The 16,329-nt window shown below is 40.4% G+C and overlaps 1 protein-coding gene across 3 annotated transcripts in view; it reads right to left on the minus strand.

Moving 5' to 3' along the window:
- abl2 (ABL proto-oncogene 2, non-receptor tyrosine kinase) overlaps positions 1–16,329 on the minus strand; it is a 145,577-nt gene that overhangs the window by 21,838 nt on the left and 107,410 nt on the right. The window contains exons 1-2 of one of the 3 annotated variants that reach the window (XM_087990759.1): positions 12,230–12,391; positions 8,175–8,345 (exon numbers count right to left, since the gene is read on the minus strand). In XM_087990759.1, coding sequence (XP_087846885.1) covers positions 8,175–8,345; positions 12,230–12,353 — 295 coding nt within the window. In that variant the 5' untranslated portion in view covers positions 12,354–12,391. Of the gene's footprint in view, positions 1–8,174; positions 8,346–12,229; positions 12,392–16,329 lie in introns of those variants that run through there. The other 2 variants (XM_043699569.2, XM_043699568.2) reach the window with 2 other exon arrangements.

Below are 16,329 nucleotides of genomic sequence, written 5' to 3' on the forward strand. Positions count from 1 at the left end.
ATCTTCCTTCATCACAGTTGTGACAGCTCATCAGCGATTATTTTCTCTCATCCTGCCACGTGTACGATTTTCAAATTGAAGGGGTGCAATAATAAGCTTTGTTTAAATAGTTCACAACTTTCATCTTTAATTTTTTCTAAAATATTTCAGGGGTTATGATCAGCATATACAATTGTCTCAGACATCACTGGCAACAAAAATGTTGAAATGGTGCAAAGTCATCACCAAACTCAAGGTCTCCTGAAATATGATTATTTCCAATGATGAATATACAACATTTTTGGAAAAATACCCAATAAGCCATTCTAGCTTCTCGTCATCATCTTGTAAGGGTACAGCACCAAGACCCAGATCACTCACATCAATAGCCATCTTGAATGGCTTAGGTGTGGCTAACACTGAGGCAGCGATTAGCACGGATTTCAGTCTGTCAAATGCCCTCTAACACTCTTCTGTTCACTCAAATTTTCTGCACTTCTAAAATTCAGTATGAACTTCCGATAAAAATCACTCTCCCAGAAAGCATGTGAAACTCCCCAATAACCTTTGTTTTCACATCCCGTGAGGCTACATTCAATAACATGGCTGAGAAATGTGACTTGGGCTTTTGCAAACTCACTTTTAGCTAGGTTTATCACCAAGCTTGCTTCCTGAAGTTGATCAAACAATTCTGATAGATCCTCCAAATACTCCGTCCACATGTGACTAAAAATGTCCTCATCGTCTCCACAAGAGAACCCCAAAATGATTTCATTGGTTAGGCTTTGAAATGTGGCTGCAGCATTCTTCATTCCGAACGGCGTAACTTTAAACTGGTACAGTCCATTTGGTAGGAGAAAGCGAAGACTGCAGATGTTGGAGATCAGAGTCAAGAGTGAGGTGCTGGAAAAGCAGAGCGGGTCGGGCAGCATCCGAGGAGTAGGAGAATCGAAGTTTCCCCTGTTCCTTAGATGTTGTCTGACCTGCCGTGCTTTTCCAGCACCTCACTCTTGATACAGCCCATTTGGTGTCATGAAAGCTGAAACTTCCTTCGTCTTTTGGATAAAGGTACCTGCCTGTATCCTTTGATTAAGCCCAACTTGGAAATACAAGCTGTTTGTCATACCTTCTCAATATAGTTTTCCAAACATGGGAATAGGATATGAATACTATAGGATATGGGGAGGCGATGGTCTAATGGTATTCATTGCTGGATCATTAATCCAGAGACCCAGGTAATTTTCTGGGGACCTGGGTTCAAATCCCATCATGGTAGATGGTGGAATTTGAATTCAGTAAAAGAAATCTGGAATTAAGAGGCCAATGATGATCATAAATCCATTGTCAATTGTCAGAAAAACCCATCTGATTCATTAATGCCCTTCAGGAAAGGAAATCTGCCATCCTTATCTGGTCTGGTTTTCGTGTGACTCCAGATGTGCCGTAATGTGGTTGACTCTTAACTGCTCTCTGGGCAGTTAGGGGTGGGCAATAAATCCTGGCCTAGCCAGTGATGTCCTCATCCCAAGAACAAATATTTTTTAAAAATATCAGATTTTATAACTGCATTGATTTTGTGATAGTTCATATATAATTGTTGGGGGCCATCACTCCATTCACTGCAACTCACTTTGATTAGGTCATCTGAGCATGCTTTCATTCTCTTTTTGAACCTTTGCCAATTTTACAGGGTGAAGTCTATAAAGATGTTGTTTTATTGGAACAGCATTCCCTCCATCTACATCATATGTAATGGATGTTGAGTGTTTGTAGTCAAGACTATCCAGAGGATTGGGATGAAGGAATTCCATTTGTTGTTTTCCAGCTAATTCCCACGTATCTCCACATGTGATATGGTAATAATTCTTTCAGGTCATTTCAAATGTATCTGCAAGATAACTCAATAATTTCTCCCAATTTTTGAGATCTTCCTCACTATCCAATTTTATTTGAGGAATATCCAATGTGGAATCATCTGAACTTGGTACCTTGCTCTGTGTTGCAATCAGCAACACATTCTTCTTTTGCTTTCCTTTCCTATCAAAACACCTTTTTAGCATATTCATACGACACACAGATTTCTATCTGGCATTCTTATCAAATAATTCACCTCACTCGATTCCTTTTCAATTTGATCAGGCCCACTGAATCTTGTCTTTAAAGGTTTACCTAACACTGGCAGTAAAACTAATGCTTTATCTCCACTAACAAAACTCTGAATTTTTGATTTCCTGCCTGCTTCCTGTTTTATCACATACTGTGCTACTTTCGAACACTGTTTTGCCAACTCACCCACTCTACTTAATCTTTCCCTAAAATTTGACACATTGACTTAGCAGTTTTTCCTTAATTTCAATGGTCCTCTCACCTCATGCCCAAAAGCCAATTCAAATGGACTGAATTTAGTTATTTCATCAGGTGCATCTCTAACTGCAAAAACAACAAATGGAATTCCTTCATCCCAATCCTCTGGATAGTCTTGACTACAAACACTCAACATAATGTTTGAAGTTTGATGTGACCGTTCTAAGGCTCCCTGCGATTCTGGATGGTGTGCAGCACATTTGAATTGCTTGATTCCTAAGCTGTCCATAACTTCCTTGAATGTAAAATTAGACCCTTGCTCTGAATGTATCTCTGAGAGTAGTCCATTATAGTAAAACATTTGAGTCACTCTTCTATAATCCTTAGCCGGGATACAGCGTAATGAAATGGCCTCTGGTAATGTAGTGGACATATCTATTATGGTCAACATTCCTACTCTCTGTTTTAGATAGGGGTCATAGAGACTCCAGCATGGAAATAGACACTTCAGTCCAACTCGCCCATGCCCACCAGATATCCTAATCTAATCTAGCCCCATTTGCCAGCATTTGGCCCATATCCCTCCAAACTCTTCCTATTCAATTACCCATCCAGGTGCCTTTCAAATGTTGTAATTGCACCAGCCTCCACCACATCCTTTGGCAGCTCATTCCAAATACGCAGCACCTTCTGTGTGAAAACGTTGCTCCTTAGGTCCCCTTTACTTTTCCCCTCTCATCTGAAACCTATGCCCTCTAGTTCTGGACTCCTCCACTCCAGGGGAAAGTCTTTGTCTATTTATGCTATCCATGCCCCTCATGCTTTTATAAACCTCTATAAGGTCACCCCTCGGCCTCCGACGCTCCAAGGTAAACAGCCCCAGCCTATTCAGCTTCTTCCCATAGCTCAAATCCTCCAAACCTGGCAACATCCTTGGAAATGTTTTCTGAAAACTTTCAAGTTTCACAACATTCTTCTAATAAGGAGGCCGGAATTGCGTGCAATATTCCAAAAATGGCCAAACCAACGCCCTGTACAGCCGCAACATGACCTCCCAACTCCTTTACTCAATACTCTGACCAATAAAGGAAAGCATACCAAAGGCCTTCTTCACTATCCTAACTACCTGTGCCTCTACTTGAACCTGCACCCGGAGGTCTCTTTGTTCAGCAGCACTCCCTACAAGCTTACCATTAAGTGTCTAGGTCCTGCTATGATTTGCTTTTCCAAAATGCAGCACTTCACATTTATCTAAATTAAACTCCATCTGCCACTCCTCAGCCCATTGGCTCATTTGATCAAGATCCCATTGTAATCGGAGGTAACCTTCTTTGCTGTCCACTACACCTCCAATTTTGGTGTCATGTGCAAAATTAACTGGTATGTTCACATCCAAATCATTTATATAAAATGACAAAAAGTAGTGGACTCAGCACCAATCCTTGTGGCACTCCACTGGACACAGGCCTCCAGCCTGAAAAGCAATGCTCCACCACCACCCTAGGTCCTCTACCTTCGAGCACAGTTTTGTATCTAAATGGCTAGTTCACCCTATATTCCATGTGATCTAACCTTGTTAACCAGTGTCCTATGGGGAACCTTGTGTAACACCTTACTGAGGTCCATATACATCAAGTCCATCGCTTTACCCTCATCAATCCTTTTTGTTACTTCTTCAAAAAACTCAATCAAGTTCAAGAGACATGATTTCCCATGCACAAAGCCATGCTGACTACCCCTAATCAGTCCTTGCCATTCTAAATACATGTAAATCCCATCCCTCAGGATTCCCTCCAACAACTTGCCCACCACTGATATCAGGGTACAAGTCTACAGTTCCCTGGCTTGTCCTTACCACCTTTCTTAAATAGTGGCACCACATCAGACAACTTCCAGTCTTCCGGCACCTTACCCGTGACTATTGATTATACAAATATCTCAGCAAGGGGCCCAGTAATCAATTCCCTAGCTTCCCACAGAGTTCTAGGGTACACCTGATCAGGTCCTGGGGATTTATCCACTTTTATGCATTTCAAGACATCCAGCAACACCTCATTTGTAATATAGACATTTTTCAAAATGTCACCATCTATTTCCTTACATTCTATATCTTCCATGTCCTTTTCCACAGTAAATACTGATGCAAAATACTCATTTAGTATCTCCCCCACCTCCTGCGGCTCCAACGTGCTGATCTTTGAGGGGCCCTATTCCTTCCCTGGTTATCCTTTTGTCCTTAATGTATCTATAAAAAGCCTTTGAGTTATCCTCAACTCTATTTGCCAAAGCTATCTCATGACCCCTTTCTGCCCTTCTGATTCCCCTCTTAAGCATACTCCTACTACCTTTATACGCTTCTAAGGATTCTCTCGATCTATCCTGTCTATACCTGACATATGCTTTCTTTTTCTTCTTAACCAAAACCTCTATTTCTTTAGGGACTCAGCATTCTCTCTACCTACCAGCCTTTCCTTTCACCCTAACAGGAATATATTGTCTCTAGACTCTCGCTATCTCATTTCTAAAGGCTTCCCATTTTCCAGCCATCCCTTTACCTATGAATATCTGTCCCCAGTTAGGCAAGAACTTTCAAAAGCTAATACTGTCAAAATTGGCCTCTAATTTAGAACTTCAACTTTTAGATCTGGTCGATCCTTTCTCATCACTATTTTAAATCTAATAGAATTATGGTCATTGGGCCCGAAGTGCTCACCCACTGACACCTCAGTTACCTGTCCTGCCTTATTTCTCAAGAGTGGGTCAACTTTTGCACCTTCTCTAGTAGGTACATCCACAAACTGAAATCAGAAAATTTTCTTGTACATACTTAACAAATTCCTGTCCATTTAAACCCTTAACACTATGGTAGTCCCAGTCTATGTTTGGAAAGTTAATATCCCCCTCCCTTAACCACCCTATTATCCTTACAGATAACTGAAATCTTCTTACAAAATTTGTTTCTCAATTTCCTGCTGACTATTCGGGGGTCTACAATACAAGGCAGAAGTGGGTATTGCAGATGCTGGAGATTAGAGTCAAGATTAGAGTGGCGCTGGAAAAGCACAGCCGGTCAAGCAGCATCCCAGGATCAGAAAAATCAATGTTTCGGGAAAAAGCCCTTCATTAGGAATGGTGACGAAATGTCACCTGATGCATCCTCCCTTAGCATAGCTGTAGTGCTATCTCTTGTCAAAAACGCCACTCCCCCTCCTCTCCTGCCCCCCATTCTATCCTTCCCATAGCATTTTTTATTCTGGAACATTAAGCTGTCAGTCCTGTCCATCCCTGAGCCACATTTCTGTAATTGCTATGATATCCCAGTCCCATGTTTCTAACTATGGCCTGAGTTCACCGCCTACCCTGTAGGCCTCTTGCCTTGAAATAAGTGCAGTTTGCGAGTTTTGAGAAGATTTGTAGCTCAGGTTGAGGTTCTGGATACAGGTTTGCTCGCTTTTGCCTGTGCTTGTTGGGTACCCATTCTTTTTGAATACACTGTTTGGGTGATTTTCCTCTGGTCTTTGTAGTTCCTCTGTGCTGCAGTGTGTGGTGGCTCGTTGAAATAATGTTCGAATGCTGCTTCGTTTGTGGATGTTGGGATGATTGCTTCTGTAGTTCAGTATTTGGTCCATATGTGCTGTTTTCCTGTAGATGCTGGTTTGAAGTTCCCTCTAATCTTGACCCAATAAACACAATCCGCCGATTTCTCAACAACAAACCCCAACAAGCAGGCAAAACACGTTCAGATACCCTAGCCACTCTCCCCTGCATCAAAGACATCTCGGAAGTGGCTACCAGATCATTTGGCATCACAGTAGCCCACAAACCAACCAACACACTAAAACAGCTGATAATGAACATGAAAGACTCTATACAGACAACAATCAAAACTAATATCATTTACAAAATACCTTGCATGAACTGTAACAAACACTACATTGGACAAACTGGCAGAAAACTAGCTGCATGAACATTAACTAGCCACAAAAAGACATGACCCACCCGTACTAGTATCCTTATATATGGATGAGGAAGGACACCACTTCAACTGGGACAATGCATTTATCCCAGGACAAGCCAAACAGAGATACGCACGAGAATTCCTAGAAGGGTGGCATTCCAACCAGAACTTTATCAACAAACACTGACTTGGATCCCATTTACCACCCCCGAAGAAAAAGAACAGGAAATGACATCACCACAGGAAGTGACTTCACCAACCCAAGGAAACTCAAAACACAAATAGAAATTGGCTACACGACCAATTTTTCATCCTGAGGCTCACTGAAGATGTCATCTAGTATGGTGATGAAATGTCTGAAAACAAACCTTCCAGCTCAGCAAGTAAACCTACATCCTAAATGCAGGTTAACTTATCAGGCCTACCTTGTTCTCTACTTTGTTCTTGCCTGCCCTGATTGTTTGACTTGCTCCTTTTCCCAATGGTACAGTCTCAGACTGATCTGTTTCCTCACTATCTCCCTGGATCCCACCCCCTACTGTACCAATTTAAGTCGTCCTGAATAGCTCTAACAAATTTCCCTGCCAGTATATTAGTTCCCTTCCAATTTAGGTGCAATCCATCCTTCTTGTACACATTACTTCTACCCCAGAAGAGATTCTAATGATCCAGAAATGCGACCCTTCTCCTGTACGCCAGGTCCTCAGCCACGTATTCATTTGCTCTATCCTCTTATTCTTACTCTCACTAGCTCATAGCACCAGGAGTAATGCAGCTATCGCAAGTCTCAAGGACTTCTTTTTTAAAATTCCTGCCTAACTTTCTATGTTCTCCCACCAGAATGTCATCCTTTTCCTTGCTGTGACATTGATTCCAGCATGTACAATGACATTCTGCTGGCCCCTCTCCCCCTTGAGAACATTCTGCACCCTCTGAGACATCTTTGATCCTCGCACCAGGGAGGAAAAACACCATTCTGATTTTTCGCTGCTGGCCACAAAAATGTCTGTCTGTGCCCCTGACAGAGTCCCTGATCGTAATCGATTGCTTGGAACCTGACGCACCCCTCATCACATTACAGCCAATCTCAGTATCAGAAACTTGGCTGTTCGTGCTACACTGACCTGAGAGTCCATCACTCCCCACATTTTCCAAAACAGCAACTTTTGAAATGGGGATAGCCACAGAAGACTCTTGCACTACCTACCTATGTCTCCTACCTTTCCTGGAGTTAACCCATCTCACTGTTTCTGCAGCTTTTCTCCCTTCCTATATCTGCCATCCATCATATACTCTAGCTCTTGTAAATTCCTCATTGCCTCTAAATGTTACTCCAACCGATGCATTTGATCGGATAGGATTCGCAACCAAAGATATTTCCTATAGACATAATTCTCAGTAACGTGACTTTTTGTAACTCATTCTGTATTTAATTCCCTCCATAGACTTGCTCCTGCTTAACTATTTTAATCTCCTATGCCCGCCACTCCTACAGGATTTTTTAACTCTTTCAGTTCTGGCCCATCACAAGTCTGATTTTCACCAACCATTATTAATGCCTGTGCCTTCAGTCACATCAGGTCCCAAGTCCAGCAAATCCCTTCCTTAACCTTGAACTGTCTCCTTCAAACCTAGCACATTGACTGAGTCACCTCTCAGTCACCTCTACTAATAGTGCAACGTAGCTTAGAAATCAAATTTGTCAAGCCTTGTGCCTGTAAAATACAAGGCAATATTTTTACTACATTAAGCTAGTTATATAAATGCATACTTCTGTTGTTGCACCAGCTAACGATTCAGACCAGCCACAAACCAACATTCAGTGATGCTTTACTTGATGGATATTATGGACTGCCTTTGCATCAACAGCAAAAATGCATTAAACAAGATGTGGTTCTTCACTTAACAGTTAACCAGAAATGTCACTGCTTACCTTTTGTAATGCTTAGTGTGTTGTCACCACTTGCAACAAAGTCATAAAGTGCAACAAATAGATTAGGGTCACTCTCTGTGGCCCCCAGGAGATTTTCCTTTGAGCTCCACCTCACTGCTTCATTCAGTGTCTGTGAATCAATGTCAGAACCAAATGGTCGGTGCAAAACTTCTGGAAAGAAAAATGAGTGTCCATGAGTACAACACAAACACAGCAACTGCTATTTAAATTAAAAATTTAGTGCATACATATTCTAAGGGAAACTCCAATTCTGGCAAAACTGGTGAAAACGTACTGAGCATTACTGCAGTTTTATGCCTGAATGAGCAATTCTTGCTATCAAGGGCTCCAGGCTATTCACACTGCTATAAATCACCCTTAGAAGGGTACTCCACATGATTTGCCGAACAAATGGACTTTATGAAAAGGATGTGGAGAACCATAACTAATCTCCCAAAACTCAAGATCCAAGTGGCTATGGAGAATAAGGAATTAAAGAAAATTAGTAGATTGTACTGGAGAAATGAAACGAACTGGGCTGAAAGTTGATAATTGAAGGAGGTGGCTATTGAGATTTCCAAAGCACTGGTGGAGGCGAGTACAATTGCAACATTTAAAAGGTATCTGGATGAGTCTATGAGTAGGAAAGGTTTGGAGGAATAAGGGCCAGGTGCTGGCAGGTGGGACTAGATTTGGTTGGGCTATCTGGTTGGCATGGACGAGTTGGACTGAAGGGTCTGTTTTCGTGCTGTACATCTCTACGATTCTATGTTGCTTATTTTTCAGAATTCCTTAGATTTTGGCATGATTGCTGAAGGTTAGAAGGTAAAGAAAATGCCAGTCGACAATTTAGGAAGAGTGAGAGAAAAAACAGGGAAGTACAGACCTATTTGCCTCTCATCAGAAATAGGAAATTGATAAAGTCCATTATAAAGGATGTGTTAAATAGACACTTGAATAATAACGATCTAACTGGGTATAGTAGAATGGATTGGCGAATGGGAAATGGTGTTCAAAAAACTTGGATTTCTTTGAAGATGTTAGTAATAGTATTGATCAAGGAAAGCATATTTTCAGGAGACTTTTGATAAGATTCTCCACAGGAAACTAGTTAGAAAAAAAATGAAGCATGTGATGGATTGTAATGGACTTGCAATATTAATGACTGGTTAACAGACAGAAACCAGTGTAGGAACAAATGAGTCATTCTCATGTTAGCAAGCTTGAGACTAGTAGGATACCACAAGGATTAGTACTTGGGTCCCTGCCTTTCACAATATATATTAATGATTTGGATGTGGGTGCAAAATGTAATATTTTTAAATTTGTGAATGATACATAGCTAAGTGGGAATGCGTGCTATGAGGAAGATGAAGTGACATTTCAAGAGGATTTGGACATACTTTTTAAATGGGCAAAATCAAAGCAAACAGAATATATTGTTGAAAATAGTGAGGTTATCAAGTTTCATCGGAGTAGCAGATTCACAAAGCATTTCTTATGCTAAGAAGTTGCGCAGCATAGATGAACAAAGTGACTAGAGTGTCACCGTCAACAGAACACTGAAGGTTAACATTCAATGCAGTAAGCTATTGGGAAGGCCAATGGAACATTTGCCTATCTTGTAAGAGGATTTCAGTGGAGGAATAGTCTTGTTTCAACTTCATAGGAGTTAGGTTAGTCTGCATCTGGAGCACTGTGCAGTTTTGGTTTCCTCAGCTGAGGAAAGATATCACCAATGGACTGCATACATCAAACTGCCACTTCAGGAATGTCATACAAAGAGAGATTGGACAAATTGGACATGTTTTGATGAATGAAAGATGATCTCACCTGAAACCTACAAAATATTTGAAAAGATGGACAGGGTAGATGTAGCAAAAATGCTTCCTCAGGCTGGGGAGTCTAGCACTAGGGGACACAATTTAAAAGTAAAAGGCCACTTAGATTCAAGATGAGGAGAATGCGTTTTTTACTCAGAGGATTGTGAACCTTTGGAATTCTGTATCACAGGGGCTGTGTTCAAAGACAGAAGTTGTTTAAGGTTGAGATTGACGGAATGTTGATTACTAATCTTGTACATACAGGTAGTTCTCCTAGAATGCTATAGTTGTATTCCAGCTAAACCTTGCTTAATAGAAATAATGGGGCCTATGGGAAAAGTGGGGTTAGGGACAGACCAGCAAAAAGTATCATTCATGATCGTTCAAAAATCACTCAGAAGTCTATGTCAAGTAGAGCACAGCTGGAATGAAGGATGGATCACATTTATTGACAAAATGAAAGTACATTTAACACAGTACATTAAAAAAATCTAAGAAAGCTGCTCTATGTACAGTATGTCTCTCAGAATTCTGCTCAGTTGGCAGCTGACATCGGCGCATTGCAGCACGAGGGCCAGTGCTGACATTGTGCATGCGCAGAATGGCAGGGACATCGGCGCAAGTGCAGAAGGAAGTGCGTGAACCAATCCCCACTGGAATCGCACTATTGCTAATGGAGGAATACCATGTGCTAATTCGTCAGTGACGTTATAAATAAATTGTGCTGCGCACACTAACCCAGAACCTGTAGTTATGGGGGCGAGATGAGTAAAAGGCATGATAACATTGAGAGGTGTGGTAGGCTTGACAGGCTAAATGGCCTACTCCTGTTCCTACAAACTCAAACGAAGTTGAAATGTTAACCTCAGAATTAAATTGGTATCGCGTTTATCTAATTCATATAAATGATGCCTTCATGACGAGCATAAAAATAAAATTCTATTTAAGGTAGGTACCATCCAAAAATAGGAAAAAGAAAGAAGGTAAATGTTTTTGTCCAAAGTCCAAATATTAATGGAAAGTAGCATGTCAACTCTGAAGTTGATAACAATATTAATGTGCTGCAGAATCAAACCACTGTTTCATCGGAAGACTGAAAAAAGAATTGCTGCGAGGTTTAACTTGTATGTCAGGGGTGAGGGAACATCAGTCTTGAAAGCCTGAAGGCAAACTTGATGAGAAATGAAAAATCACTTCACTTTAAAATATTTGACTGCTAACTTTGAAATATTCAATAAAAAGTAACACTTTAATTTGACCATGAAAAAGTCATAGTACAAATTGGGTTGACTAAATAGGATTAAATTTGCCTCTGGAACATTCACAATATAAGGATTTCTTTCACTGGTGCTCAATAATACAATGTGTGACAGTTACCGGATAGGTTTGAGACTCTATTATGCTTCTACTTTCCAGGCTGCACCCAAGAGTTTATTCTCTTGACCTTAACACGAATCTCTAAGTTGGGCTACTGGAAGATGATGTTGAAACATTTAATTGGTACCCCCTCTTTTCTCTCTGAGTACCAAGAACATGAAAATAGACAGTGAAAAAACAAATTGGAATGGTGTAGAATAGTAAAGAGTGTGTATTCAAAATAAAAGGCCAAATCTTCTTTGAACACAATTAGTGGTTGAAAGCAGAACCAGCCATCAATGAAACAAATCCTATTCTAGTCTGAAGGATTAAAATAATGCATTTTTGTATGATTAAAGCATTTTGATTCAAAACATTGAAACAGTCCATTTGAAGCTCAAACTATGTATCCTTAAGATTCAGAAAAGGGTATTTTACTTGTAGCAGTTTATCATAATCAATGCAATCTAACACAAAGAGTGAAAATGACAGCATACGTTTTTGCATTTGCCTGATTACACAATCAGTACAGATAAATGAGGATAGATAGAAAGGTGTTTATTATTCTTATAATTTCCTGACCTACTCCCAAACACAACAGCATCTCTCTGACAACAAATCCTCACCAGACATAAAGAAAGCAAAAACTAAATCAAAAGTTTAGCCAACAGGTTTAGGTCCAACTTGTAGTAAATTGCACATGCAGGAACCAATTTGATATCGATAACTGATCCAACATCATGGATTGCAATTTTATACCTGACATTTATTGCACCTTAAAAGTGAAAATAATTTGAATAAATGACTAATTATTGACAAGCATTCTAAATTATGAAAAATAGTAATCTTTCTAACAGTAATATTTTCATTTCATACCTTCAATAATGAATCTGGCAGGGAAAGACAAGGACTTCGAAGCACCCTTACTGAAGGAAGAGTTTAGGCTATGCCTGTCTTCATCAAAACTACCAGCCGGTAGCAGAACTGCTCCAGAGCTCATCGTAGTTTATTCTGTTAATAGTTCACTATGTTTCAAGTAATAAAACTTGACTTGCATCACATATTTGACAACAGATTTGTGGGTGTGAAATACTAGAAAATATCCACAGAAAGAATGTTTGGGCTGGTCAAGTCTTATCCTATAGGATAACAAACATGTGGGAAGATGAATGTTTCACAATTGAAATTGACACACAAATATCTTCCACCCAGTTAAATTATCTTTTCAGAGTACATTCCTAAGTTAACAGTCATGAAACTACTATTAATAGGCAGTAAACCCATAGGACATTGCTTTCTTTACGTCGCCGATTTTCATCTTTTCTGCAGCTCCCCTTGTTACTGTTTTCTGTAAATAGCACCATCCAGAAATGGTGCAATTGCAGTTAGAGTAACATTTCCTAATTTGAGCTCTCTGTTTAAAGAACAAAGAACAGAACAGCACAGGATCATGCTCTCCAGCCCACCAAGCCTGTGGCAACACATGGCATATTTCTAAGCTAAAAGTCTCTTGCCTCCAAGCAGTCCATTACTTGCCTATTCATGTATCTGGCAAGATGCCTCTTAAACATGGTACCTGCTGCCACGACATCCTCTGATAGTGCATTCTAGGCACTTACCTCCCTCTTTGTCAACAAAAAAATTGCTTTCCAATCTCCTATCAACATTTTCCGTTTCAGCTTAAACTGATGTCCCATATAGTTGAAATTTCAACCCAGGGAAATGGACTCCATTGTCCATTCGATCCATGCTTCTCGAAATTTGGTAAACTTCTATCAGGTGTGTCCCTCAGCTTTCGCTGTTCAACTGAAAATAAATCAGCTTTTTCCAATCTTTCCTCTTAGCTAATACCCACTAAACCAGGCAACATCCTGGAAAACCTTTATTTGTATCATCTCCAAAGCCCCCATTTCCTTCTGGTGGTGTGGTGACCAGAACCGTATGCAATATTCCAAATTGGCATAACTAAAGTTCTATACAGCTGCAACACGACTTGCCATTTTTTATACGCTATGTCCTGACTAATGAAGGCAAGAATGCCATATACCTCCTTGACTACCTTATCCATTTGCGTTGCCACTTTCAGGAAACTGTGGACCTAAATGCTTAGATCCGTCTGTACGTTAATGTTCCTAAGTGTTCTTCCACTTCCTGTACACTTGCCTCACACATCAGCTTCCAAAATGCGTCATTTCAATCCAAGAGAGGTCACATCTTACAAACTTTATTGATTTTTTGAGGATAGGACAAAGATCATTGATGAGGGCAGGGCAGTGGATGCTGCGTTCATGGACTTTAGCAAGGCCTTTCAGAAAATCCCTCATGGGAAACTGATAAAGACAAACTCACGTGGGATTTTGTTGAGGTGGTAGCATGGATACGGAACTAGCTTGGTCACAGTAAAGAGAGAATAGCTGTGGAAAGGTTTTGTTTTGATTGGAGATCTGGAAATAGTATTCAACAGGGACCTCTGTTGCTCATTATGCATTGTATAGATGTGTAAGTGATATCAGGATAGTGTAGGCTGTCTGTTTAGTAAGTTTGCAAATTTACACAAAGATTGGGGAACCCACAGGAGGGTTGACAGAGAAAACAGCATGATGTAGATTAGTGGAGACTTGGGAGCAGCAAAACTGCAGATAGTTTGATTTTAGTTTGATTGCCAGTATTTATCTTGATGAAAACCTCCCTTTATCAATACAATTAGGACTATGATCATTCAAACTCTCAGTCAAAAGACATTTCACAGATTGCAGAATTCTTCTTTCAAGTAGCGTAGACCTTCATATAATAAATTGGTTTCATTTCCCTGCAAATAATGATGGAGCAGAGTACAGGAAAGAGATGAAGTGCTGAACAGCATAATAGAAAGTAAAGAGAACAATCTCACCATCATCAGCAAAGCGAAGGAACTGATAATTGACTTCAGGAAGGAGAGAGGAGGGCATGACTCTGTCTGTGTCAATGGTGCTGAGGTGCAGATGGTCGATAGCATCAAGTTCCTGGGAGTGGTGATCACAAACAATCTGTCCTGGTTGACCCAGGTAAACATGAAAATCAAGAAAGCATAATAATGCCTCTAATACCTCAGGAGGGTAAGGAAATTTGGCATGTCCACAAAGGCTCTTACCAATTTATTTATAGATGCACCCTAGAAAGCATCCTATCTGGATCCATCACACTGTGGTATGGAAACTACTCTTCCCAAGATCACAAGAAACTAGAGAGTCTTGAACATGCATGCAAACCAGCCTTCTTTCCATTGACTCCATCTGTACTCCTTGCTGCCTCAGGAAAGCAACCAACATAATCAAAGACCCTTCCCACCAGTTTACACTTTCGCTCATCCTCTTCCATCGGACAGAAGATATAAATGTTTGAATATATATGCGAACAGATTCTTCTCTGCTGATACCAGACTTTTGAATGGACCTCTCCAATGTTAATATTTAACTCTCTCTCTGCACATTCTCGATGGCTGTAACACTCTATTCTGCACTCTCTTCTGACACCTTTATATGGTACTATCTGCCCAGAGCGCACAAAACATTTTTCACTGTATCTCAATACGTGACAACAACAAATCAAATCGTATATGATGCAATTATTAAGTGATTAAACAACTAACTTGGCCAAAGGAAATACATAATTTGGTGTTCCCTACCTGATACCACAGTTATTAAAGTAGTTCAGTATGATGTAATCATTTGTTTATTCAGAAACTGAATGGGAAAGCACTATTCCAGAGCACAAAGTGTGGCCACTCAAGCTCACTGCAACCTCAAGCATCAAGCAGCATACAAGCAGGGAACTCAGAAATACTGTCACTTCGAAATCATACAGCATACCAACTTAGGCATGCATTGTTATTCACTCATGGTCAGGGGGTCAAATGCCAGGAATTCTTTGCCTAAAACCACTGTAGAAACAGGGTCTAGATTAGAGTGGTGCTGGAAAAGCACAGCAGGTAAGGCAGCATCCGAGCAGCAGGAAAATCGACATTTCGGGCAAAAGCTCTGTAGAAGCAGTTTATTATGCACAGACTTGACTGATCAAGAAACAACAATTTGCGTTTTTCAGGTGTCCTGAAATAGAAAAAGGCAGCAAAACACCACACTGGAGCATTAGGAACAAACTTGAAGGGCCAATTCAGTGTTCTCAAAATAAACAATGAACAGGGAAACTAACTGCAACTTTGCAAGTGCTCTCATTTTACAAGTATACAACTTATATAATCTAATTGGTTAAATGGCTAAGCTCGTTTGTTTGAAATCCAGGAAGTAATTCAGTTTTTGAAAAGGATCCATGTGAATATGCCAATACAAACTTGCCATTTATATTCTCACCTACAAAACCAGCAGGGATTACAAATTAATGTGTTGGCCCAGATCTTTTGTTAGGAAGGCTGTCATTACATAGACAGCGTAGACAGAAGCTGCATATCGGGACCATAAGAAATCTGGATGCAGCTGACTCCACGATACCCCTTCCTCAAGCCCTCAAACTCTCCAACACCTATGCTACCCCCACCCCTTCTGCCCAATGGACACCAGAAACCCATTTGAAGTGGAGGTGACTTTGTGTTGAAGATGGGGGAATTGTGCAAGATGATCCACTCAATGTGGAGGTTGATGGTATGCAAGGTAAGGACAGGGGAAACAATGACATTTCCATTTTGGAAATTGGAAGGAAACATCAGTGAAACTATCCAATTCAGGATGCAAAAAGGGAGTGGTAATGATAGAACAAACGAGAAGTTGGAAAAAAAGCTGAGGGAGGGGCCCAAATTCAGATTGGAACAAGGAAAATTGTACAGATCCCACAAGAGGCAGGCATACTTGGTGCAACACAGATACCCATTGCAACAACTTCTGGCACACCAGTTTTGTAACAAGTCTGTTTGTTCATTGAATGCTTGCTGAAAGACAAGAGTATTTGGTACAAATACACTGCAATTCTTTTACCTATTCACACAT

The sequence above is a fragment of the Chiloscyllium plagiosum genome, unplaced genomic scaffold, assembly GCF_037043375.1.
Source record: "Chiloscyllium plagiosum isolate Xiang-an unplaced genomic scaffold, Cpla_swu_hap1 HiC_scaffold_9, whole genome shotgun sequence".
Taxonomy (NCBI): Eukaryota; Metazoa; Chordata; class Chondrichthyes; order Orectolobiformes; family Hemiscylliidae; genus Chiloscyllium; species Chiloscyllium plagiosum.